The sequence below is a fragment of the Meles meles genome, chromosome 13 (genome assembly GCF_922984935.1).
Source record: "Meles meles chromosome 13, mMelMel3.1 paternal haplotype, whole genome shotgun sequence".
NCBI lineage: Eukaryota > Metazoa > Chordata > Mammalia > Carnivora > Mustelidae > Meles > Meles meles.
Genome location: NC_060078.1, coordinates 57,042,232 through 57,067,975, shown reverse-complemented (window position 1 = coordinate 57,067,975; position 25,744 = coordinate 57,042,232). Strand labels below are relative to the sequence as shown.

The 25,744-nt window shown below is 46.1% G+C and overlaps 2 protein-coding genes across 4 annotated transcripts in view; one reads left to right on the top strand and one right to left on the bottom strand.

The window, feature by feature from the left end:
- UBTD1 (ubiquitin domain containing 1) overlaps positions 1–15,284 on the bottom strand; it is a 55,416-nt gene extending 40,132 nt beyond the window's left edge. The window contains exon 1 of the mRNA XM_046026241.1: positions 14,609–15,284. Coding sequence (XP_045882197.1) covers positions 14,609–14,678 — 70 coding nt within the window. The 5' untranslated portion in view covers positions 14,679–15,284. The remainder of the gene's footprint in view (positions 1–14,608) is intronic.
- A 227-nt stretch (positions 15,285–15,511) lies between these two features.
- MMS19 (MMS19 homolog, cytosolic iron-sulfur assembly component) overlaps positions 15,512–25,744 on the top strand; it is a 33,013-nt gene continuing 22,780 nt past the window's right edge. For 2 of the 3 annotated variants that reach the window (XM_046027625.1, XM_046027624.1), the window contains exon 1: positions 15,512–15,653. In XM_046027625.1, coding sequence (XP_045883581.1) covers positions 15,542–15,653 — 112 coding nt within the window. In that variant the 5' untranslated portion in view covers positions 15,512–15,541. Of the gene's footprint in view, positions 15,654–15,877; positions 15,934–25,744 lie in introns of those variants that run through there. The other variant, XM_046027626.1, reaches the window with a different exon arrangement.

Here is a 25,744-nt window from a genome sequence, read left to right as displayed (position 1 = left end):
CTTTGATTACAATGTCCCATTCACTATTCGAGACCTCCCCTAACCTTGGGGTCACAGCCCATTTGATTCTACTGCCTAAAAAAAAATACAAAAGCAAGCAAGGACAAACACCAAATGGGGATGGGGACTCTCCCAGGGTGGTGGGAGTGTGCAGATTTTCTTCTGTGGGCTTTCTGGTGTTGTTCACACTTTTTACATAAACCCAATTTCTATAATAAGGCAAATCACATTACTTGCTTCTCTCCAACCTGCACTCCTTACTCAAATCACTAACCCTTCCGCAACTCACCTCAGTTACCCTTCATAACTGCCCTATCCCAACTCAATTCTTTCTAAAGTGTCTACACATTGCCTTTGTCTCTGCTTGTCTACACTGTATGTCTTACTTAAAATGGTACCATATCTTAATTTGTCCTTGCTCCTGCCCGAGCCTGGCCAGAAGCCATCATAGATGGTAAGACATGTGTATAATGTGGACACGGGTATGAAGCAAGATGGAAAGAAAAAAAAAGAAATGGAATCCAATTTCCTGGGTATGATACCAGCTCCACCTCTGACTGAGCAGGACAGACCACAGACTGCTGGCTTGACCTCCCTGAACCAGTTCTTCCAGCTGAATTCCTTATTAGTGCCAATTCTCTTCTAAAAGGAAGGAAGATCCTGAGAATGTCTACCAACCCCACAGCTTTTTGAAAAATAGATCATTTCATCTCTAAAACTGAGAGGCCCCAGGCCCAGCCTATAAAAGAGGTCCCCATCCATCCATACCTAAACTAGCATTGGACAATGGAGAATAGGACCAGTAGGGTGAAATCTCTCCTTGGACACTTCCTGTGGGCCAGGGCCCTTGGCGTAAATGCCCAAGGGGTGGTGTGGTCGAAAGTGGCAGGCCACTTACACACCTCTGTGTAAGGCTGCAGTACGAGTACCTGATGATCAGCAGTACACCAGACATCCAGGCCCTGGATCTTCCATGGGACACATGTCACAGCAGGACAGAGCTAGCCTCAGCTTCAAACAGGAGGGGTCAGCTGCAAATGAAAGGGCCCAGTGTAGCTCTCCTTTTGCCCACTGACTCCAAAGACTGCCCATCCTGTTCCTCAGGGAGAGGGCCCAGATAACAATGTGAATGTTTTTCAAAAAATCATTTGGGGCCTTATAAAAAACCATAGTAGCAATAAGTTCCCAGCCAAGTAAGGCTTCCCTTCTCCTCAGCAGCCAGTACAGTACAGACCACAAACAGGAGTACGATGGTGGGCGAGACCAGGTGAGCTTGTTCCGTGAACCTGCTGTGACACCAGAGAGGGAAGAAGGACAAAGAGCAAAGAGAGACATCAGGGACATAAACCCCACAGTGCAGAGCATCACAAGCTCCCCATAGACCTTTGGCACTGTGTGCCATGGATCTGCCCACTAGGGTGCGGCCAGACGGAAACAGGTTTCGAAAAAAAGGAAACCCAATCGCAGAAGCTCCAGTATTACTGGGTTTGTCACTCCGTGAGCTCCTTAAGGAAAGAAACCAACACTTCCTGCTCTGCCTGGTACCTAAACCAGTGCCCAGGACATGTACTGAATATTTGGAGGCAATTTCCCATAGTGCTTAAGATATAAGTCCCTGGGATGCCTGGGTGGTTCAGTTGGTTAAGCGGCTGCCTTTGGCTCAGGTCATGACCCCAGTATCCTGGGATCGAGTCCCACATCAGGCTCCTTGTTCAGCAGGGAGCCTGCTTCTCCCTCTGCCTCTGCCTGCCACTCTGTCTGTGCTCACTCTCTCTGACGAATAAATAAATATTAAAAAAAAAAAAAAGATATAAGTCCTTGGGCTACAACTACTAGGATTCAAATAGCAGTTCCTCTACTTTTGTCAGCAAGGGTCTTAACCTCCCTGAGCCTCAGTTTTCTCCTCTGGAAAAATGCAAGTGATTATACCTACCTTACAGGGCTGATGTGAAAATAGAAAATGCTGGTGTCAAAGATCTTGTAGGGTGTTCAACGCATGCATGGTAGGTTAATAAATGGTACTGATTTCAATGATGATAATAAATGGTACTGATTCGGTGATGTGAGGTCTTGAGAAATGAAAACACCCACGTCACATGACAGCCTATCTTGGGGGAACACAGTGTATTCGCTAAGTAAAAAAATCAATGCCATGAGTGATATCCCACATTAGAGAGGACAGTGTGGTATGTTTCGCAGACACCGTATGGGGCGGGGGGAGGACAAATACATGAAGGTTTGGTGGTCCCAAGAAGTGCACTTTCTGGCACATTCAGGGTGTGTAGTGCAGAAACTGGCAGCAGCAGACTATTTGCTACTCATGGGTGGCAATGACGTCAATAAACCAGCCACACCTGTTTAGGGCCCAGAGAGCCCTCGGCTGAAATTGACAATGAGGTAGGCATTGCATGGAAGGCACGCCAAGCTGGGAATCTGGAATCCCAAACAGTGGTCTGGAATCCCAAATCTTCCATTTCTCGCTGTGTGACCCTAACGGTAGTTAGTATCACTGAGCCTCTCCCCTAAATTGAGGACAACCTCTCAGTGATTTATCAGGGAGACTTGATGAGATGTGTGTAAAAGTACCTACAGCAGTGCCTGCCCCACAATTGGTGCTTAATAAAGTATAGTCTATCATAACTATAAAACACCTGTTTTTTAACCAAGTTGCAGGGGACCGTATATCAAGTGCAGAAAAGGGCTCTGCTGTGGATGTTAATCACTTTCCAAGAAAGTTCACGAAGGAGGTGTCTGCATTTGACAACGCATATTAGAGAAATGTGCCAGGCTCCAGGAAGGACGCCCCGGCAGACCCAGAGATGTACTGCCAAGCTGAAGATGAGCCACAGCACACTGAGGGCACTCCCCAGCCTTCACCTACCAAGCAAGGAATATTTGTATCTGTTTTGAGACAGCCCAGAAAAGTAGGCACTGGGTGTTGCTGGAATCAGCCAGAGTATGTCAGGGGGTGGGCAGAGGAGTGGAGGGAAGAGATTTGTAACTAACAAGAGTTCTCAAGTTTTTGTGAAAGGTTAACATTTTTAAAAAATGAAGCTAGATTCAAGGCCATCTCTATAATAATATCACTCTTGTGCAACTTGCTTTCAATTTGCTTTCCTGAATAAATGAGTGGAATTACAGGAATGGTAGATAACCCCGGTATACAGCGGAAGCTAGGTCCTGCGTAGGAACGTCACTGGCCTTGCATCTCAACTTGTGGGGGAAGAGGAAGGTTGGGGACAGTGGCTTACAGTGCCAGGCATGGTGATAATAGTAACTGCCACTTACTGAGTATTTTAATATGTCCCAGGCACCATTCTAAGGATGTTTTGTGCATTAACTCATTTAATCCTCATGACAACTCCACAGAGTAGGTACTGTTATCTTCATTTTACAGATGAGGAAAGTGAGGTCCAAAAACCTGAAATAACTTGCCCAAGGTTACATAGTTAATGAGCTGGAGGAGCTGGAATAATGAAATGCAAACGAATATTAAATGAACGAAATACTTGTCATATTGTCCTAATTATCCGCTACGAAAAGAAAAATGGTATCTTGTAAATGCTCTGTTTAGAAGATCCTAGGTTTTGCAAATCAAAAGAAATTCACAGTCAGGGGGCACCTGGGTGGCTCAGTTAGTTCAGCAGCCAACTCTTGGTTTTCAGCTCAGGTCACAGGCTCAGGGTTGTGAGATGCCTCCCTGCTTAGTGGGGAGTCTGCTTGGGTTTCTCACTCTCTACCCTCCCCCCACCCGCATACATGCATCTATGCATGCACTCTCTCTCTCTCTCTCTCTCTGTAAAGTAAAATAAATAAAACTTAACAAAAAAAAAAAAACACCTCATGGTCAGCCTTTGCTATACACTCCAATTTCAGGGGAAGGGCCACAGAGTGGCCCAAAGCAGATTTCCAAGGTGGGGCAAGGGGAGGCTACATTCTGCTCTTCCCAACACTCTGGGCTGACCAAGAGTCAACAGAATACACGTCCCCAAAGTAACCATGAACTTGGCTTTGGTTATTGTCATTAACAACCCACTGCCATTTGCTGGGTGTGGGTACAATGTTCATCACTTCACACACATCACCACTTGTGTGATGGAGCCCTTGACTGCCCTCAATGACCCTGCTCTTATCCCCATCTTACAGATGTGGAAACTGAGGCATTCTCACCACAGGGAGAAAGCAGTGGAGCAATCACCTCCTATGGCTTTTACCTCTCTACCACTTACCTGTCAATAACCTTGGGCAGCTTGGCAACCTCACTAAATCTCAGTATACTCACCCACAAAATGAGAAAAATGATTCCCTCCCTGCCTACCTAAGAGGATGTTTGCGGGGAAAAAATCATGTATAATACCTGTGAAAGCACTTTAAAAACTACAAAATGCTGAACAAAGCAAGAAACCACTAGTCTTATTAATTACAAAGAATGACACCTGATCCAGCAAGCACTTTGCTAACAGGGCTCTGGTTCGTCTTTTCCCTTGGGAATCTTGGAATAATTCAAAGTCTGCAGAGCCAGGGCATTCTTTTCTTCAAGTCCCTGGCATCTGGGAGTTGGAAAGTAGAAGTTCATTCTGGGAGAAGAAGGAGGAAACAATGGTATTTGCATTCTACTTGTATTTCTCTTTAGGAATGCAATCTTGGCTGAGATTCTACCCCTTCCAGCACACTCAACCCTCAAACAACGTTCAACAAAAATTTATTGAGCATCTACTAAGTGCCAAGCACTTGATCCAGAACAATGGACTCATGTGGCTCTGGGGTGCAGAGGCTGCAGTTTGGGGGATGGGACATTAAAGGAGGAGGGAACAGCAAGGAGAAGGGAGCAGAATGGCTGCAGTTCTTGGAGCTTTGCAGGCTTTATAGCAGACTTCTGTCTCCTTTTCACAGAGGTGGGGGAAGGCACCACAATAGAATGAGCTCTGAGCACCAGAATTTGAGTCAAACCACTTAATCTGAGCTCTAGCACTGCCTTTCCTCAGTCTCAGGAACCACCGCAACTGATTTACTTTCCTGAACATCAGCTTTCCCGTATGTAAAATGGGTAGAAATGTTCCCATAGGTAAAATGGCGACAATCAAATGAGATGATTGCCTGACTGGGCTGATAATAAACTCACTTTAAATACGAAAAACATGTGTTCTTTTTCTCCTGCCCAGCGTAGATAAACTACACAAGGGCCAAAAGCTTGCTCCGAGATCAAACCACTTGGGTTCCAGTCCTGGCTCTGCTGTTTACAACCTGCATGGCCTCAGGCAGGAGACATTACCTTTCTAGGGCTCAATTTCTTCATCTGTAAAAAGGTGATAATAGTGTCCACCCATAGAATGGTGGTGAGGATTAGCCAAGATACTGCACGTGATGCTCCTGGCACACGGTAAACACCAAGGAAAGGTGGGCTGCTGCCAAGTGTGTCTCTTCCAGCCCTAAAACAACAAAACTCTGAGTCCTCTAAGACCTAGGCCACTTGGTCACCGGCTGGCCGCCTCAGGTGGACTCTGGTGCCAGCCTCCCTGAGAAGACGGGTACAAATGAGAAGCCATCTTTGTCCCCTGACCCCAAACCCTGCAGAAGATGCTACAGCCCCTTTCCTGACAATAAGGGACATGGGTTGAGGGGTTGGAGATGGTCAGAGGTATGCATGCACACTGAGCTCGGTACCTCTTCCCCGTGAGCTCAGTAAGCAGGGAGATCTTAAACCCAACAGAGAGAAGTTCATGGCTTTGAGCAGCAGACAAACTCCCCATGTCGCCATGTCAATGCCAACCCTACAAGCTCCCTTTTACCCAACCCTACAAGCTCCCATCTGAACCACAGTCCTACATCTCTCACATGCAAAACGGGGTTAAAAAAATTGGTGTGCACCCCAAGTTAGACAGTGTTAACATTCTCTGGGAGCCTGATGAATTGTAACACAGATCTGCTTCGGTTAACTGGAAGCCCCATCCATCCATCCATCCATCCATCCATCTATCCCAGTCATCGACCATCTAATTAGAAACCCAGAAGTAAGCCAAATTCTGACTGACCAAAAAAAAAGATGTCACAGAACCCACCCATCCAAGGTCCTGGACTTCCTTCCCTGGAGGGCCCCTCAGGCTTCACTATGAGCTCATCTACTCCTTCTCTAGGTACAATTCTAACAATTCCAACTGTTTCCCCAGGAAATGGGAGGGGCTGCTATCTGAGCCCCACTGATGGAATCTCACGAAGTGACCACTATGACCAGGTGTCACTTCACACCCAATAGAATGGCAGGGGCACCTGGGTGGCTCAGTCAGTTAACCATCTGCCTTCAGTTCAGGTCATGATCTCGGGGACTTGGGATCAAGCCTTGTGTTGGGCTCCCCACTCAGTGGGAAGTCTGTTTCTCCTTCTCCCTCTGCCCCTTCCATTGTTTGCATTCTCTCTCTCTCAAATAAATAAGTAAAATATATTTTAAAAAAAGAAAGAAAGAAAAAAGCAAATGAAACAAACAAACAAAAAAAAAAAAAACCAGAAAGTAAAAAGCATTTTTGGTGAAGATGTGAAGAGACTGGAACCTTTGTCCACTGCTGGGGGGAATGTACAATGGTACAGCCACTGAGGAAAACAGAAGGGCAATTCCTCAAAAAAATTATACCTAGAGTGAACATATGATCCAGCAATTCCACTTCTGGATATATACACAACAGAACCGAAAGCAGGCACTCAAACAGATTTTGTACACCCATGTTCACAGGAGCACTATTCACAACAGCCAAAAGGTAGAAGTAGCCCAAGTGTCCACTGACAGATGAAAGAACAAGATGTGGTGGAGACATACAATGGAAAGTTATTCAGCCTTTAAAAGGAAGGGAATTCTGACATGTGCTACCTCACAGACGAACCTTGAAGATATCACGCTAGGTGAAATAAGCCTAATGCAGAAGTTCAAATATTGCTTCACTCCACTTACTTGAGGTGCTGAGAGTGGTCACAGTCATAGAGACAGGAAGCAGACTGGTGGCTACCGGGGGCTGGGGGAGGGAAGAATGAGGTGTCTGGGTTTTTTTTTGTTTTTTTTTTTAAAGATTTTATTTATTTGACAGAGGTCACAAGTAGGCAGAGAGGCAGGCAGGTGGGGGGGGAGCAGGCGCCCCGCCGAGCAGAGAGCCTGATGCGGGGCTCGATCCCAGGACCCTGGGATCATGACCTGAGCCGAAAGCAGAGACTTTGACCCACTGAGCCACCCAGGCGCCCCGAGGAGTCTGTGTTTAATGGGGACAGAGTTTCCGCTGGGAAGGAGGAAAAACTTGTAGAGATGGATGGTGGGGATGGCTGCACGGCAGTGTGAAGGTACAAAGTGTGCACAGCGATATACCTAAGTTACGTCACGTGTATCCAAGCACGTGCTCTTTAAGTGCGGAAATGAAAAAAAGGGGTGACTGCTACTAGGGAGAAGACAGATTATAGGTGGAAATGTGAAGCCCGAAAGCACAGCAGCCAGACACCATTTAGTGCAGGACCCACTGCCCTGCAGGTTCAGAAGCCTAGAGGCCTCACCCTGTCGTGAGCACAATTATGGACCAGGCAGGATGCTGTTCTCATTCAGAGCCCAGAGAAGGAATCAAGAACTTCCCCACCCCAGTGCTGCCTAGGACCCTGAGCCGGGCCACGGTGAAATGGGTTCTCCCTCAGCAATTTCCTTCCGTTCACCCTCGCTTCGTTCAGAAATAAAGGCTTTTGACAGAAAGAAGCTTTTGTGGTCCCCACCTCCGCCAAGCAGGTGCTTTGTACATACAGGTCTGAACTCCACACCCCTGAGTCGCAAAGAGGAGGTTATTCATGCTCAGTACACTTTGCTTAGAAGCTTATCATCCGTTTCAGAAAGATTCCCATCCAAAAATAGTTTTTAAACATTTCTTTTATAGTTTTGCTCTTTAAAAAAAAGAGTAAGCTTCAATGATCTGGTGGGGAAAATCACTGGCTATGGTTTTTGTGTGTAAAAATCCTGTGGCTAGGATAATAGAAACTTTAGGAGTTCACAAAATCTCCTTTTATCAGGAGCTCACTTGCTTCTTTTTTTTTTTTTAAAGATTTTATTTATTTATTTGACAGAGAGAGATCACAAGTAGACAGAGAGGCAGGCAGAGAGAGAGAGAGGGAAGCAGGCTCCCTGCTGAGCAGAGAGCCCAATGCGGGACTCGATCCCAGGACCCTGAGATCATGACCTGAGCCGAAAGCAGCGGCTTAACCCACTGAGCCACCCAGGTGCCCCCTCACTTGCTTCTTAAACCCTCTCTGGGAGGTGGGCAGGGTAGCAGTCATCCCATTGTATGAACCGGGAAACTGAGGCTCAGATAGATCAAAGTCACACACACAGTTAGGAAGAACAGAGAACCAAGGTCTTATTTCCCATCAATGGCAGATGAGGATCTGGGTTGGGACCTGACATTTGAGCAGACCATGCAGTCACGAAAGTAATTTCGAAAACAGCCTTCATTTATTTTATCCCTATAACATCTTCCTGAAGTAAACTGGAAATACTAACATTTTTTAAAATAGAGGATCAACCAAACACAAAACGAGTGACTTGCCCAAGATCACCACTCAGGAAAGGGGCAGAAAGGAGCAGAGAGAATAGACCTCTTCCCTCTTAAACACACTTGACCTTGAGCCCTTCCCTACAATGTCTTGACCCCAACACACTCAAAACTTAAAGGAGCCCATGCAGTTCCTATATAGGTTGCACCACATTTCTGTGAACTCAGCAGGGAGTAGATATACCTTTATTCTCTTTTTAATAGCTGGAAAAGAAAAAGAGGTTAAAGAAAACTTTAAGTTCCTTTCAGTTCTAAAATGCTATGATTCTAAAAATTCCTCAGCAAGTTGCTCAGTAGAGAGAGGCCTGGAATCCACAGCACCCACCTTCCTGCTTCCCAGTCTGTTAGACAACCCCATCCCCACGACTACGAATACCATGTGTGTCTGGGAGAGGGGTCCACTCTCAGATGCATGCAAGGACATAAAACATCAAGAAAGTGCTATTGCCTGGTTAGGGGACTTGACTCTGCTCTGCTGCTCTAGCCCGGGTGTCTCCTAGCAAGAGGTTCCAAACCAGAGGAAATAGTGTCCCAGGTATCTGAGACTTTAGCCAGGCGTGGGGTGAGAGCGAAGCCAGTGTCAGGAACAGAACACAGCACTGTGAAGTTGCACTGAAGTCCCCTTATTTAGATGCATGCCCTAACACCCACCACACAGGAGAGCAATCAGGGCTACTCTTTCCTGCCTTTCTGCAGACCTTCCCAATTCTGTTAGACACAGTAGCTTTATCCAACAAAGACTTATTAAGCACTTATTGTATGTGAGGCACTGCTCTATGTAACAGGGAGCAAACAAATAAAAATCTCTGACCCCACGGCAGTAGGAGAGGTGGCCAATGCCAGAAGGTGGTAACAGCCATGGAGAAAAATAAAATGGGGGAGGAGGGATAGATAATGCTGACAGCAAGTACTATAGGGAATGGGACCGATTTTTCAAAGGATGGCCTGGGAGGGCCTCACTGAGGAGAAAGTCTTGAGGGATGTGGAGGAGGCAGACCAAGGGAGGGACCCATTCAGATATCAGGGGGTGGAACAGGCCATGAAGAGCACAAGGCAGCTTAAAGGTAAGCTGGTGAAATCATATCACGTCTTGTAGGCCAACACAAGGACTCTGAATGAGATCAGGGACAAAGGAGTAACAAAATCTGACTTACAGTTCGCAGCCTCACTCTGGCTGCTGTGGTGAAAACAGTCTGTTGGGAGACAAGAGAGGAAGCAGGAAGGTCAGTTAAGAGGCCGACGGCAGCTTAGGCCAGGGCTAAAGTAATGAAGATGAAGAGACTCATGTTCTGGATATATTTAGGGCAAAGCTGATAGGATCTATTGATTAAATGGATGTGGGACTGAGAGAAAGGGGAGGTGTCAGGGATGACTCGAGGTTTTGGGGGCCGGGGTAACTGGAAGGACAAAATCACATTAATAGACGGGAAGACTTGGGGAGGAGCAGAGGAGAGGGGGTTGCAGGTTCCTTTTGTTCTGGACATGCTAAACTGAGAAGCCCTTTACACATCAAATGTGGTGAGTACCAGCAGAACATACAAGGCCAGAGCGGAAGAGAGTGGGTTGAAATTATGAATGTGGGAATCACCAGCTGTATAGCAATACATCATTGTATGTGTTATCATATAGGATTTCCATGTATGATCACGTGTAATGTGCATGAGTGTTTATTATCTCCCCCACCCCTAAATTGTAAGCTCCATGTGGCCAAGGACCATGTCCGTTCACAGCCAGCAAGGTGCCTGGCACTCAGTAAATATTTACTGGGCAAATGGAGAAGTTGCTCAATTACTCCCTCAAGAATAGCCACAGCAGCCCACACAATGAGAAGCTACTCTCTTGCAACGACAACGCCAAGCCCAACCAGCTCAAAACAGGGCCCTGGGTCTGTCCACACCAGGCTTGAGATTCCAGAACGTAAGTGGATACTCCTGGCACATCACAGAGTCAGATAGTTGGGTTTCAGCCCTGCCACATTCTCAAAGGGTGGAGCTGGGCAAGAGACTTGCCTGTTCTACCACCTCGCTTTCTCCCTGGGGTGGCTGGGGGAGGGCCTGCCTTACCCACGGCAGGAGCAGAGATAGATCTACTCAGGGTATGTGTGCCAGGGGGTGGGAGCCCCCTAAATGAGTAAATCCCCAAGTATTCTCTGAAGCATGTAAGGGCCACCCAGCACCTGAAGGGGGAACTAGTCCTTCTGGGGATGCACTAGGAATAACAGTTAAAAAATAAAAAAGAGGGGTGCCTGGGTGGCTCAATGGGTTAAAGCCTCTGCCTTCGGCTCAGGTCATGATCTCAGGGTCCTGAGATCAAGCCCCGCATCAGGCTTTCTGCTCAGCAAGGAGCCTGCTTCCCCACTCCTCTGCCTGCCTCTCTGCCTACTTGTGATCTCTGTCAGTCAAATAAATAAATAAAATCTTTTTAAAAAATTAAAAAATAACAAAGAATGATAATCACAAACTTTCTAGCTAGGCAAGATGCCCTGACTAATGGGCATCATGTCTCCACTTTACCTGCCAAGTGACTAGGAAGACAGAACTAAGGCCAAAGGGTAACATAACAGGGCATAGAATTTCAACTCAATAACTTCGCAGTTTTGAACAGTTGTCTTTGTGAAGATGATGAAACAGCTCTGATGATCTAGTACAACCCACCCCTTTCTGAGATACTGAAAGTGTGACCCGAGCGAGGTTTGCGGACTTTCTCAGGGTCACCCAGCTACAGACCCGGGACTAGAACTCAGGTTCTAGCTCTCTATGGTGGTTTCTTCCCATTACACCAGCAGCAAAGGAAAGGTAAGAGTTACCAGGGGAGCCGGGGATTTTTAGGCATTAGTGTTACAACATCAAACTATGTCTTTGTCAAAGGGTAAGCTGCAGATGTTATAGGAATGCCAGGTGCACGCTGTGAAGTTAAGAAGGATTCCTTCCCTCATACCAAACTCGTCATCCTACAGAGTTCCCCTTGGCTTTGGACTTTATGAATAAAGCTATTCATAGGGGGACCTACGGAACTGAAAAAATGATATGCTAGCAGGTAAAAAAATGCAGATATATACTTCAGTTAAAATATTTACATAAAAAATTCAGATGCTAAGATATAGTCGGGTTAACGTTCTAAAATCAACAAATATTGAGTGCTTCCTCTGTACAAGTCATTGTGCTAAGTACTGAGTGTGTGTGTGTGCACGAGCATATGTGTACATATACACATATACACATGTACATATGTGTACATGTACGAGCATATGTGTACATGTACGGCTAGATGAGTGTGAGAGACAGACACGTAAGGATAAGACAGAACCCAGGTCCTCAAGGCTTGCAGGGTAGTTGCTGATACAAGACTGTAAACATCAAAGAAATGACTAATAATGTGGAGAAGATAATTGTTAAGTAAGTGGCATAACGTGTCTGCAGGAGTTCTCAGAAAGGGGGGAATAGGAATTGTCAGGCAACGTGCTTCTAGAAAGATACCGGATTTGAGATGAACCTTGAAAGGAAGAAAGGCTCTTGATAAGAAGGGGGAAATGGCAAAGCGCAAACACTGGTGGCCTTAATTCAGGGAAAAGAAAGAAATCACGCCTTAAAAAAGGACTGACCAAACTGAACAGCCTTGAAAGTTAAAGTTCTTACAGAACTGGAGAGGTGCAAAAAGATTTCTAAACAGGGGCACGTGGCTGGCTCAGTCAGTAGAACACACAACTCTTAATATTGCGCTCATGAGTTCAAGCCCTAGGCTGAGTGTAGAATTTACTTAAAAAAAAAAAAAAACTTGGGCGCCTGGGTGGCTCAGTGGGTTAAGCCACTGCCTTCGGCTCGGGTCATGATCTCAGGGTCCTGGGATGGAGTCCCGCATGGGGCTCTCTGCTCAGCAGGGAGCCTGCTTCCCTCCCCCCCGCCCCGCCTGCCTCTCTATCTACTTGTGATCTCTCTCTGTCAAATAAACAAAATATTAAAAAAAAAAAACTTTAAAAAATTCCTAAACATAGAATTATAGGGTTCGAAACAGGTTAATTTAACAAATATCTTCAGGGGAGAGGGGAACAGTGTGCAGGCATTGGGTGAATGACTGAAGATGAACTTGCCTTTGGTGGGAAACTAAGCTCAGCTTGGGAGGTGGGTTGAACTTGAGATGACAAGGGAGTGAAGCAGAGTGGAAGGGGCAGGTTTGTGCGGCTTTGCAAGGAAGAACCAGCAGGTCCCAGTGGCTGACTGGCTGGGAGGCAGAGAAAGTCAGCAGAGAGACATCTCCAAAGCACGAAGTTAGGCAGCTGCAAGAATGGAAGAGTAAAGGGAAGTTGGCTGAGGGGAGAGATGCAGAGCTTGCTTTTAGAAGTGTTGAATCTGAGAATAATTACATCAGCGTGTCCAGTGGGCATTTACTGATACGAGTCTGGAGTCTGACAGATAATAGTTGAAGATATAGTGTACAGGTCTTCCCAGTGGACACAGTTGTGGGATTGAGTATAATTTCCCTGGGAGGGAGTAAGAGAGGGGGGAAAAAAAAAGAATGTCAAACTGAACCATGGGTGTGTACACAGCTAGGAGGTGATGTGATGGTGAGCAGCAGAGATCAGAAAAAAACAAAACCAAACCAAACTAGGATAATCTAACATGGAGAAAGGAAGGCGGGGGGAGTTTCAAGTATGAGAGAGTTGTCACCAGCGAAAAATGCTACAAAATCAATCATGTGGACTGAGCACATAAATAATAAATATCCGTTGAATAAATGAAAGAAAGAAAGAAAGAAAGCCCTTGGGTCTGAGAATCAACTTTCCTCAGTCAGAATGGCCAGGGCTGCCAAAAAAGGTTTTCCAGTGTTAAATTTACCTCCTCCCTCCACCCCCAGAAAAACATGTTTCTTCTTCCACAAGTCATCCTGTCCACCACACAGACATCCTTCTCTGCTTCCCCCATTTTTCCCCTCATCTTCCTTCCCAGTTTCCACAACCCAAGCAATACACCTTCCGTGTCAAAGGACACAGGAAATTCCAACTAGAGTTTCCACTTCATTAACAACTATGCCTGTGGCTCCTCTTACATAAAGGGATATGTAGCAATTGAGTGGAAGAGGAGACTGCGTTCTAGCCCCAGCTACACTACTAACTAGCTGTGTGTCTTTGGGCAAGTTGTTCAACCTCTCTGGATTTGGGCTTCTACAAAGAGAGGAGGAGTTAGGTCTATTTGGACTCCAGACAAGTTTTGAAGGTCCCTTTCAACTCTAAAGTATACGATTTTTATCATTCTCAGAAGGTCCTTGCAACACCCTCAGAGAAGGAAGTGAGTACAAGACCCGGGGAAACGAACGCCAGACCTCTTCCCAGGGCGAAGCGCCAGTATTGGAGGAGTGTACGAAGAAAGTGAGAAGGCGCTGCCCGGCCCTCGCGGATCACCGAAGAGCAGATCCCATCCTTAAGGCTGGGAAGGATCCCAACAAACCCGAGCGCGATTCCCACCCCACACCCCACCTTTTCTAGACTCCAGACAGCCGGGAGGCTCTAAAAAGCCCTGCGGGAAAAATAAAGATTTCTTTCCCAGAGTCCTGCGCTGCTTTTGCCAGTTGGATTCCGGCAGACACGATCTGCAGCCCGATAATGACACAGACAGTCTCTGGAAGAGCGACAGTTCTCGCTCGCTCCGAGTTCTGGGGACGACTGGCCGCCCGCGCCGTGCCCCGACCGGCCAGCCTCCGACCCCGACCCGGCTGCCAGACCAGCGGCGCCCCCGTCCCGGGCCCCCCTCCCCTCCGCCGGCCCCGCTGCGGTCTGCAAACATTTCCTGCCCCCGCCCCCACCCCCACTCGGAGCTTCCCAGTTGGAGCGAGTTGGGCTCGCAGCCGGGTCAGCGCTCGCAGTTGCCCCAACTCGGCTCCCCCGGCCACCAGGGCTGGGGAGCGGGCCCCCGTCTGGCTCCGGAACAGCCATCTGGGAAACCCAGGCGCCAGGAGCCGTGGGAGGTCGCTTGGGAAGCCCAGCGCTCGGGCGAAGAGGGGGATAACTGGCGAGGCGCCCGTGGCCCTGCTCCCTTCCTCGTCGTTACCTGCTCGCTTGCGGGGGTGTCCCGGGGCGGCCGGCCTCTCCCGGCGCTGTCTCCCCACGCAGTTGCCCATGCTGGCTCTTCAGTCGGGCCCCATGCACCGGAGGCGGCGGGCTGGTCGGCTGCTCCGCGTTTCTGCCCCGGACCGCGACGTCCCGGGTCAACGGCTCCTGCCTCCCCGCATCGGGCGCTCCTCGATCTTCCCCCCGGGGGCGCGCTCTGCCCGGGCGCCGGCTTCGCCACAAACTTTGCGGGCGAGGGGAGTTAGGGAGGGGGCCGATTCTCCAGCACAGTCCCAGGTGGCCGGGCCAAGGGGGCCCGCGACGGTGCCCGGCCGGAGACCAGCTCCGCTGGAGGGGCGGAGAGAGGGGGCGGGCACCTCCGCAGCTACTCCCTGCTCGCTAGGGGCTCCCAGCTGGGGCCGGCCCCCCGGAGCCTGTCACTCACCTGCCTAACCCCGCCCCAGCCCGGCCCCGCTCCCGGCCGCCGGCTCGCGGTGCCCGCGCCTCCGCCGCTGCCCGCCCCAGGTGCGCATGTGACCGACAGCACCGCCCCCTCGGGCCGGGCCTGATTTTCTCATTGGCTTCCCCCAGGGTATGTACCGCCCCTTGGCCCCACCCAGCCAGGTACCCACCCCGCCACCCGTCTCCCGGGGAGCCGGGCCGAGAATTATTCGCCCCCAATGGCCACCGGCTGCGTGCCCAGCAGCCGCCTTCCCTGCCCGCGCCACCGCCCCGACTCCAAGCCCCGCCCCTCGGGGAGGGACCGTCCCATCCCTCCCTGGAACTGCCTGGCCAGGAGCCGGCAGGCACGTGATCCAGGGAAGCGCCCCGCCTCTTTAACCTTCGCCAGGCGATTGGCTCAGGAGGCGCGTGCGCTCAGAGGCCCGTCCCGTGCCACCGCCCACTTCCCCTCCCACGGTCTCTGGTTCGCGTCATGGCCGCCGCCGCCGCTCTGGAGGCGGTGGCGCCTACCGGCGCACTGTGGGCCCTCGTGCACGACTTCGTCATGGGTCAGCAGGAGGGCCCCGCTGACCAAGTGGCTGCAGGTACGGCAGACGGCGCCGCGCGGCTTCCGCATGGGGCCAACAGGAGGGGGCGGCCTCACAGCCGCCGGGCGGGAAGGGAGTGAGGAACAGCGGTGACTTTGAGAGATGGGTCTGGGGCTGGTTGTGAGCACCGCATGCTTAAGAGCCGTAACAAATGGAGAGTCGCTTGTATCTTCCTTAAAGAGCCTTTACGCCACTCATCTTAGTAGATAGTCACTCTGTGCTCCGGCTGGGGTTAGTCATTACCGAGTCAAGACGAGGAAACTGAAGCCCGGAGAGGGTAAGAGACTCGCACATCAGGCGGGGGGTGCAGCTGGGACTCAGCCCCAGGTCCTCCAGTCCAGCATCTGGTACTCCCGCCGCTAAACCACGTTGTTTGGCGGAGGTTGACGTGAGAAGCAGCATCTTCCGCGGCATCAGCTCTAGTCGCGTGGCATGTTGGGGGTGGCCGCGCGGCGCGATCTCTGACTGGCTGTCAGAGGAAAGAGGAGGGGAGAAGCCAGTCTTGGGTGGGGGGGAGTTTGAGATGTCTCGTGTATGCTCCTTAAGACTTTCGCTCCGTTTCTTGGTAAAGTTCTTGATTAATTTGGTTCGTGATTTTTTTATGTGGTGTTTGTTTTTATCTTTTCCCGGATCTCCAGTTTCCTGCTTTTGACCAGTTCAGGGATCTCTCAGTTCTCACAGCTTATCTAGGATTTGAGTAAAACAAATTCCAGATTTCCTTGGGAGTCAGAGACTTCACTCTTTTAGGGGAAAAAAAAAATCGAAAAAGTTGAGTGTTAGGAGGCATTCAGACTTGTTTACGTAATAGAATACTAAATTATCTCGTGAATACAAATGCGTTTTGTCTGTTTTGGGAAATTTTGCGTGCTTGGGAAAAAGTAAAAGACATTTCTCTTGAAAATTGAACATCCTAACTTTTAGAAATGTGAGAAACGACTAAAGTGAATCTGTGAGAAAATATAGTACTTTGGTCCTTAGCAGTTCCACTTTCATTCAATCATCCCACCATTATTGAACACATATTTTTCTCCACACACGATACAAAGCAATAGGAATATAAATACACATCAGACTCGATCTGTCCCCACCAAGAACTTTTACTGTGGTGGGAAAGTCAGCCATGCAAACAAATAGTATTACCACATCTTAAAAGGGGTTATATGGGGTATGTGCAAGGTGGCAAGGAAGCATCAAAGAGCAAAAGCCTGATGCTGTCATTCCACCAAATTTTAACTTCTTACAGCTTTATATAGTACGTTATCAATGCCATTTTCCCCAGTGTTTTATTATGGAAATTTTCAAACATACAGCAGAGAATTTCATAACAGGCACACCTACACACACCACCTAAACTACCACTAACATTTTAATATAACTTGCTTTGTTGGGTATCTTTCCGTCTATTTAGATTGCAGATATCAGTACACTTCCTCCTAAATGCTTTGGTAGGCGTATTATTAACTAGAGCTTGTTTATAGTTTATTTTGGTGTACAATTTATATTCAGTGAAGTGTACAATCTTAAGTGTAACGTTCACTGATTTTGAAAAATGCACACGCCTACCCCCTACTGTTACAGCAATGCCATTTGTAACTATTCTTTCACATTTATACATTATGAACACAATAATTTTGGAATTTTCAAATTCAGAACGCACTTGACAGCATGGATAAGGACTGCCAAGTACTATAAATACCTTTGTAAAATTTATATTTTTTTATGCCTGAAAAAAATGACCTAAACTATTGCCTAGTTTAAATTTAACTCAGCTCAACTAAGACTGTAACATTAGCCCTGTTGTAATTTAGCCCTCCTGACTAGGAAAGGAGGTTGGTTGTAACATAAAGTTGAAAAGGTTTGGTGGAGTTGGATTATGCATAACCTTGGATTTCAGGCAGAGGGCTTTGAATGAGCTATTGTAGGTAATAGAAATTGTTGTAGATCCTTAAGCAAGGGAGTCACATAATGAAAGCAAATTTGAGAAGGATTAAATTGATTTTCTCAATCTGAGATCATAGCCCTAGTTGAGGTTTTGAAGGCTGACAGAGTTTTGAAGCAGTCCCAGAATAAGATGTGCTTTCTAGTCCAGCATGAGTCTAGTTTTGTTAGCACTAAAGGGACCAGCTTTCTATTCAGCCTCTCACAGCAGCAGCGTATCTTACAAATTGTAAATGCAGACGGAACACCCTGTAATCATAGGCAGCTATGACCAACTTTGTTTTGCACCTTTGCCGTGGAATTCCTGAAGAAAGTAGGTGTCAGGTGTAAAGGTACAAATGATGGAAGAGAAATGACCCAGTAGGCTAAGGGTTAAAGACATAACGGAAAAAAATTATTTATTTATTTGACAGAGCCTGAGCAGGCAGAGTGGCAGTCAGAGGGAGAAGAGAAGCAGACTCTCCGCTGAGCAGGGAGCCCAATGCCAGGCTTGATGCTGGGCCCGATCCCAGGACGCTGGGATCATGACCTAAAATCGAAGGCAGATGCTTAACCAACTGAGCTACCCAGGGGTCCCAGGGTTAAAGACTTTTCATTCTAGCTTTCAAAGGTTGCCACTACCTGGCCCCAGCCCTTATTCTTACCAGTACCCCCCTGGACCTTCAGTGCCAGGCAGCTGCCTGGGTTTGCTATTCCCTGAGTGTTTTCCTTCCCACTTCCTTTCGCTAACTCCATCTTACTAAAGTTAGACCTCAGATTCAAGGCCCAGCTTGAGAGCTCACTGCCTGCCCCCCAAGTGTTTCCTGATTACTCTAGCCAGACATCATCTCACACTTCAAAATCTTTATATTTGTTTCTCAACCACTCATTTATTAGCACTTATTAGCAGACTTGTTCATAAGCCCTCATTTATTAGAAGACTTATTTAGTAGCTCTTCTGTATCTCTCTCCATATCCTATCCTAGGCCTACCACCCGAGTCTCCTGGAGACTAGCATAAGTATGCAGTAAAAGCTGTGTAAATGAATGGAATGAGAGATGTTGAAGGAAGAATCTGTGGAATTTGAGGTCTAAGTAGTTACAGGGCTTGAAGGAGGAGGAGGACTCCAAGATGACCCCAAGCTTTTGAGCCTAAGGATGAGCAAAAGAGAAGTTCTTTGTCCAAAAATGGAGGTTTGGAAGAAAGCTGATTTTGAAGAGTGTGAGGTTTGGACATCTTGATGGATATACTTCCTTTCCTTTTTTCCTTTTCCTTCCTTATTTGGATTTTCCTTCGTTTTGGTCTTTATTGTATTTTCCCACTTTCATGGGAGACCACTATTCCTGAAACCAAAAGACTGTTAAGCAACAATAAAACAGTTCTGAGAAATGTCTGTGGCATCCTCAGCAGAAAAGGCATTTTTGAGAGCTTGACTAGAACTGATTGGGATTTTTCTGTCTCCTGCTCCTTCACATCCTTCCCCCTTCCTCCTTTGGCTGCTCCAGATTCTCAAGAGGCTGCAACTCCATCAGACAGAGGTCTGATTGTGCATTCGTCAGTCTCATATAAATACTTATTTGATGACTCCTCAGTGTTCCACATGAACTGGTGCCCTGCTGAGGGAAGTGTGGGTAGTTAGGAGGGGCTGGCAGCTCCATTTTTAGAGAGTAAATCTTGGACACACTGGAAAAACTTAGGTGTACTTATGTAGGGAAAGGAACTTACGCTTGTTTTTCCTTAATGCCAGTGAGACTACCTTTAGGAAAATTAACTCCTTATTAGCTTCTTTTATCCCAGGAGTCCAAGTGCATAATTAACGATATTTCCAGATATTCAGGTATTTTTTATTTGGGAGAACTTACAGTGTTAAGAGAATGGATCACTTAAAGTTAGTGGATGGATGGTTCATAAACTCAGGAATTTTATTCCTTTTTTATGCTAATTAAGTCTCTGTTTATATCACTATAGTAACACTGAGCATGTTAATGCTATGATTGTTTTAAATGTCTTTCTGCCCCAACAGACTGGGTTCCTTATGAGCTCTCTGTCTGTATTTCTGTCTCCAGGCCTAACGCAGTACCTGATTTATAATAGGTGCTTAATAAATGTTGAATGAATAAATGAAAACATACACATGACAGTTTTGTTAAAGTTAAGGAGAAACACAAAAGGGGATTAATTGATTTTGGGAACCAAGGAGGGCTTCACAAAAGAGTTGACATTTTAGCTGGGTTCTGAAAAATTGAATTTTGACAAAGGCCAGAAAGAGGCATTTCAAAGCTTGCGAACATTTACAGGATTAAGGATATGGAAGAGCTTGATATGTTGGGACATGTGACTGAATGATAGGAGTCATGACAAAAGGTGCAGCTAGAGGTGATTTGGGGGCTAAATTGTGAAGGACATCAAGCCAGGGATTCAGGTCTTAGGCAGTAAGGAGCAAAAGGAGATTGGTGGGCAGAGAAGTAATTGTGCATTTTAGGGAGGTAATTCTAGGTAGAATGTAGATGAATTAAAAGGCCTTTTTAAAAATTTGAGGTAATGGGGCACCTGGGTGGCTCAGTGGGTTAAAGCCTCTGCCTTCAGCCCAGGTCATGATCTCAGGGTACTGGCATCGAGCCCCGCATCGGGCTCTCTGCTCAGCAGGGAGCCTGCTTCTCCCTCTCTCTCTGCCTGCCTCTCTGCCTACTTGTGATCTCTCCCTCTCTGTAAAATAAAAAAAAAAAAAAAATTTTAAGAAAATAATAAAAAATTGAGGTAAAATTCACTTTAACCATTTTAAGACTACAGTTAATTGGCTTTTAACATTCATGATGTTCCACAGCCATCACCGGTATCTATAAATTCCGGGACTTTTTTTTTTAGTACTCCAAAAAGCAGAGGATTGTTGTTATATAATCTGGTTATAAGGATGAAAAGGAAGGGTCATATTTAAAAGACATTTCTGAGGCATCTGGGTGGTGCAGTCGGTTGAGTGCCTGACCCTTTTTTGGCTCAGGTCCTGATCTCAGGGTCATTAGACTGAGTCCCATATCTAGCCCTACGCTTAGCGCAGAGTCTGTTTGAGACTCTCTTTCCCTTTCTCTTTGCCCCTCTTCCCTGCATGCACACATGCATGCTCTCTTCAAATAAATAAATCTTAAAAAAAAAAAAAGACATTTCTGAGGTAGATTCAACAGAACTAGAATAAAATGTTATATTTAGTTACCTTTGTGAAAACATCCTCAGAATACTGATTCTATTTTTTTGCCGCCATACTCACCATTTTCCTTTCTCTCGTTTATTATTGTGTAACAGCAATATAGCTAATACAACATCTCTTCATTTTTTCCTAATTTTGTACTACTTTTATACTTCACTTGTCTTTTATGTTTGTGCTGCATTAATTTGAGACAGGGTCCTTATGAAAAGTGCAGACCAAAGGTTCTGCCAGGAGGGTTCACCCATGTACTGGGATTCGAGGAATCACATACAGATGGGGGTTTATTTGTAATTAAAAGCAGCCTGTTGGGGCACTTGGGTGGCTCAGTGGGTTGGGCCTCTGCCTTCGGCTCAGGTCATGATCTCAGGGTCCTGGGATCGAGCCCCGCATCGGGCTCTCTGCTCAGCGGGGAGCCTGCTTCACCCTCTCTCTCTGCCTGCCTCGCTGCCTACTTATGATCGCTCTCTCTGTCAAATAAATTAATTAATTAAATTTTAAAAAAAACAGCCTGTTTCATAATACTGCATACTTCATGGTGAAGAAGTCTTTTATTTATCAAATTTGAGGGGATCTGTAGGAGAGGAAATTGACTAGTAAGGGATGTGGGGGAACTTTGTCCAGTTGTGAAAATAGTTCACATCTTGATTGGGGTATTGATTACTCAGGGTGTATGTTTGCTAAAACTCATCAAGTTATACTGTTAATATCTGTGCATTTCACTATTTGTAAATTATACCTCATTTTTAAAAATTTTTTTAAAGATTTTATTTATTAATTTGACAGACAGAGATTTCAAGTAGGCAGAGAGGCAGGCAGAGAGGAGGAAGCAGGCTCCCTACTGAGCAGAAAGCCCGATGCGGGGCTCGATCCCAGGATCCTGGGATCATGACCTGAGCCGAAGGCAGAGGCTTTAACCCACTGAGCCACCCAGGCGCCCCATATACCTCATTTTTAATGAAAAAATTAGAGGCAACTGAGTGGGGCTTATTAGTCAGGTCCTTGTCTTATAGCACTTAGATATTTCCAACAGTGGACCCTAGACCAGCATCCACAAAAGACTTTGATGGTGTTGCTGGAGAAGAATGATGATTCAGTGATGTTCTTTACAAGTAAGTTGTCAGTCCTCTATAGCTTCCTATGCACAATTGCTACCTCTGTGGCCACTACTGAAATTTAGTGTTTAGATGGGGTTTTCAGTAGAGTTTCCTGCACTTTGTTTGGCCAAGAGGTTCCAAAAGGCACCCTTTTCCACCTTCCCAAATTGTGCAATACTTTTTTATAGTGTATAACCCAGAAATGAGTATCTCCATTCACTTCAATGTTGCCATTAAGGAATTGGGTACAGAGCCCAACTGTCAGTTCCTTGGTTTGTCCTGTTAGTCTGGCTGTTTTCCCTTCCCCCACCCTACAGCCTGCACATTTTTTCCCTTGGCTCTTTCTCAGGAGCAGGGGCAGCAGCTGGGCCTTCCACACCCTGGCACGAGCAGGGCTAAGCGTGCCTGATGTCTAAATTGGTGCCAGTCACAAGCTATGAATCCTGACTAGAGAGCACTCCTTCTCAGTCAGTTTGGACTTAACTCTAGTGCTAGAGTGAGCCTCTACCCAGTTCTGCTCGCAGCTTGGTTCTGAGACCACAGACTTAAGGAGTTTTCTCAAGCATCTTGACTCTAGCTAGAGTCTGGTGTTGGTGAGAGCTAACTTATTAGGTCCAGCATTTGGAGTTAGGTGGGCTCGGGACCCAGCACAGGCTGCTGGAAGTAATTCCCTGATTGCAACACCTTATTGAGCTAGAACTCCTCTATTTTAGTCAAACCCTTAGGAAGATTGCTAACCTTTTACTCTTTGTTTCTTTCTTGAGAATTTATCCTAAGATGGCCCTGGTGGATCTATGTGAATTATTGTTGTATTGTTAAAAATGTATTTATTTATTTATTTGACAGAGAAAGATCACAAGTAGGCAGAGAGGCAGGAAGAGAGAGAGGGAGAAGCAGGCTCCCCGCTGAGCAGTGAGCCCGACATGGGGCTTGATCCCAGCACCCTGAGATCATAACCTGAGCTGAAGGCAGAGGCTTAACCCACTGAGCCACCCAGGTGCCCCTAAAAATGCATTTTAAAGGGATGCCTGGGTAGCTTAGTCAGTTAAGCATCTGACTCTTGATCTCAGCTCAGGTCTTATCTCAGGGTCATGAGCTCAAGCCCCACACTGGGCTCCACACTGGGCACAGAGCCTACTTTTTAAAAAAATGTATTTAAAAAAATAAATAATATGGGACACCTGGGTGTCTCAGTCAGTTAAGCGTCTGCCTTCGGCTCAGGTTATGATTCTGGGGTCCTGGGATCAGGCCTGCATCAGCCTCACTGCTCAGTGGGGAGTCTGCTTCTCCCTCTGTCCCTCCCCGCTGCTCATGCCCTCTCTCGCTCTCTTGCTCAGGTGTATTCTTTTTCAAATAAATAAATAAAATCTTAAAAAAAAATAAGTAATATATTCACATGGTACAACATTTAAAAGGTACAGAGGATACACAGAAAATGCAGACTGTGACAAATGAATCTACTGTATTACTAGTATCCAAGGTGTCCTCACTAAAGGCAGGAAACTGTAAGGCTAAAGACAAATGCTGCACTCTACTTCTAAATCTGTTTCTCACAGAGGTTGACAATTCTGAAAATAATTTATAGCTATACTAGGTTGAAAAACAAATAAAAGGTAGATAATAGGAACCAGATTTCTCACTGTCAGAGAAAAATATTAGAAATAAGAAAGAGAAGAAGTAAGGAGGGAGGCTAGAATGGACCCTGTGGTCCTGAATTAGAGCTGGAGACTTTAATATGATTTTATGTTTACTTTAATATATATGGATAGAAAAATAATGAAAGATACTTATGTAAACATAGGTTAATATGTACATATATTTCCCAGCTCTCTCTAAGGAGGGCCTAGGAACAGTGGTATCCCAAGCACACCCAGATCTTGGTTTGTAATACCGTTTCCCAATAAAAGGAACCAAAACTTCTTGAAGAAAAAGTGAATTCTACAGCTGGAACAAAGAAATTACAGGATGAGCTAGTAGTATTTTGTAGTGCTAAAAAAGTAAGAAAGTCCTTAAAAAATAAAATGATGAGGGGCACCTGGGTGGCTCAGTGGGTTAAGCCTCTGCCTTCGGCTCAGGTCATGATCTCAGGGTTCTGGGATTGAGTTCCGCATCGGGCTCTCTGCTCAGCAGGGAGCCGGCTTCCCCTCTCTCTCTGCCTACTTGTGATCTCTCTCTCTCTCTCTCTCAAATAAATAAATAAATAAATAAATAAATAAGCTTTTTTAAAAAAATGATGAGGCATCTGGCTGGCTTAGTTGGTAGAGCATGTGACTCCAGATCTCGGGGTCATGAATTAAATAAAGCCCCATGCTAGGTGCAGAGATTACTTTAAAGAAAAAAAGAAAGATAGATAGATAATGGGCTGGCTGCATTTCAGTAAAACTTTATAAAAATAAACAAATAAAAGGATGGGACAAGAGACAGCCTAGAAAACCTCCCCATTAAAGATAGAATGATTTCGAACAGTAAAATAACCTCGTATTGGATTATAACCTGAAGGGTAAATATACATTAGTCTATGCTGATGTAAAATAAATGACTGAATAAATAAATGGGGAAAAGAAATGAATCTTTCTTACGGAATAACTCCACATAATGTAGGTAGGTATATAGATACTTTTAGGAAGTGGAGCTTAACTTCTGCTTCGCCCGTGAGTGTTAAGTGGGGCTAAGTGACTCCCTTCCAAAGAAGAGAGCATGAGAGGGGTGCCTGGGTGACTCAGTGGGTTAAGCCTCTGTCTTTGGCTCAGATCATGATCTCAGGGTCTTGGGATCCAGCCCCTCATCAGGCTTTCTGCTCAGCAGGGAACCTGCTTCCTCCTCTCTCTCTGCCTACTTGTGATCTCTCTCTCTCTCTGTCAAATAAATAAATAAAATCTTTTTAAAAAAGCATGAGAAAGGAATAACTATAATAAAATAATAACTATATAGTGCAGAGACTTGGCTGTCACTACCTTGACCAAGCGATCAGAGTTAAAATTACCAGTAAGTCTTAATGATATTTTGTACTCCTGGTATGGTATGATATAAGATGAGAAGGGCACTTCACCTCTTTGCTATTCTTCTTGAAACCCATGACCCCAGTCTAAACATGAGGAAAACATCCAATACACCCAAATTGAGGGACATTCTGTAAAGTACTTCTTTGGGATATCAAGGTCATAAAGAAAAAGACTGAGAAACTTTCACAGACCAGAGGAGACCAGAGATTTATGATGGCTAATTGCAATGTGGTATCCTTAATTGGATCCTGAGACAGAAAATGACATTAGTGGAAAAACTGGTAAAAATCTAAATACAGCCTAGAGTTTAATAGTCATATACCAATGCTAATCTCTAACTCTAAAATTATTCCAAAATCAAACATCTGTTTTTTAAAAAACACCTCTCAACCCCCTAGCTATCCAGTTTCCCTCCTTAGAGACAACCAATATTACTAGTTCCTTTTATCTTCTAAGTGAATGAATGAATGAATGAATGCAAATAGAAACAACCCTCCCTCCCATTAAAAACAATGCCGCGCACTTAGTAATATATATACTATCAATGTATACTGCCCTACCTTTAGACATGTCCCATTATCAGTGTGTGTGCACACACACATTCAGTCGTTCATACATTATTTTTCTAACTGGCTGCAGAGAATTCCATTGTATTGATATACTATAATTTATCTAACCCTTCCTTCCTTCCAAGATTACCTACTTATTCATTTATTTATTTGAGAGAGAGAGACAGAGTGAACGAGAACACAAGCAGGGTGAGGGGCAGAGGGAGAAGCAGACTCCCTGCTAAGCAGGGAGCCCGATGTGGTGCTCCCTGTGAGACTCCGGGATCATGACTGGAGCAAAAGGCAGATGCTCAACCAAGTGAGC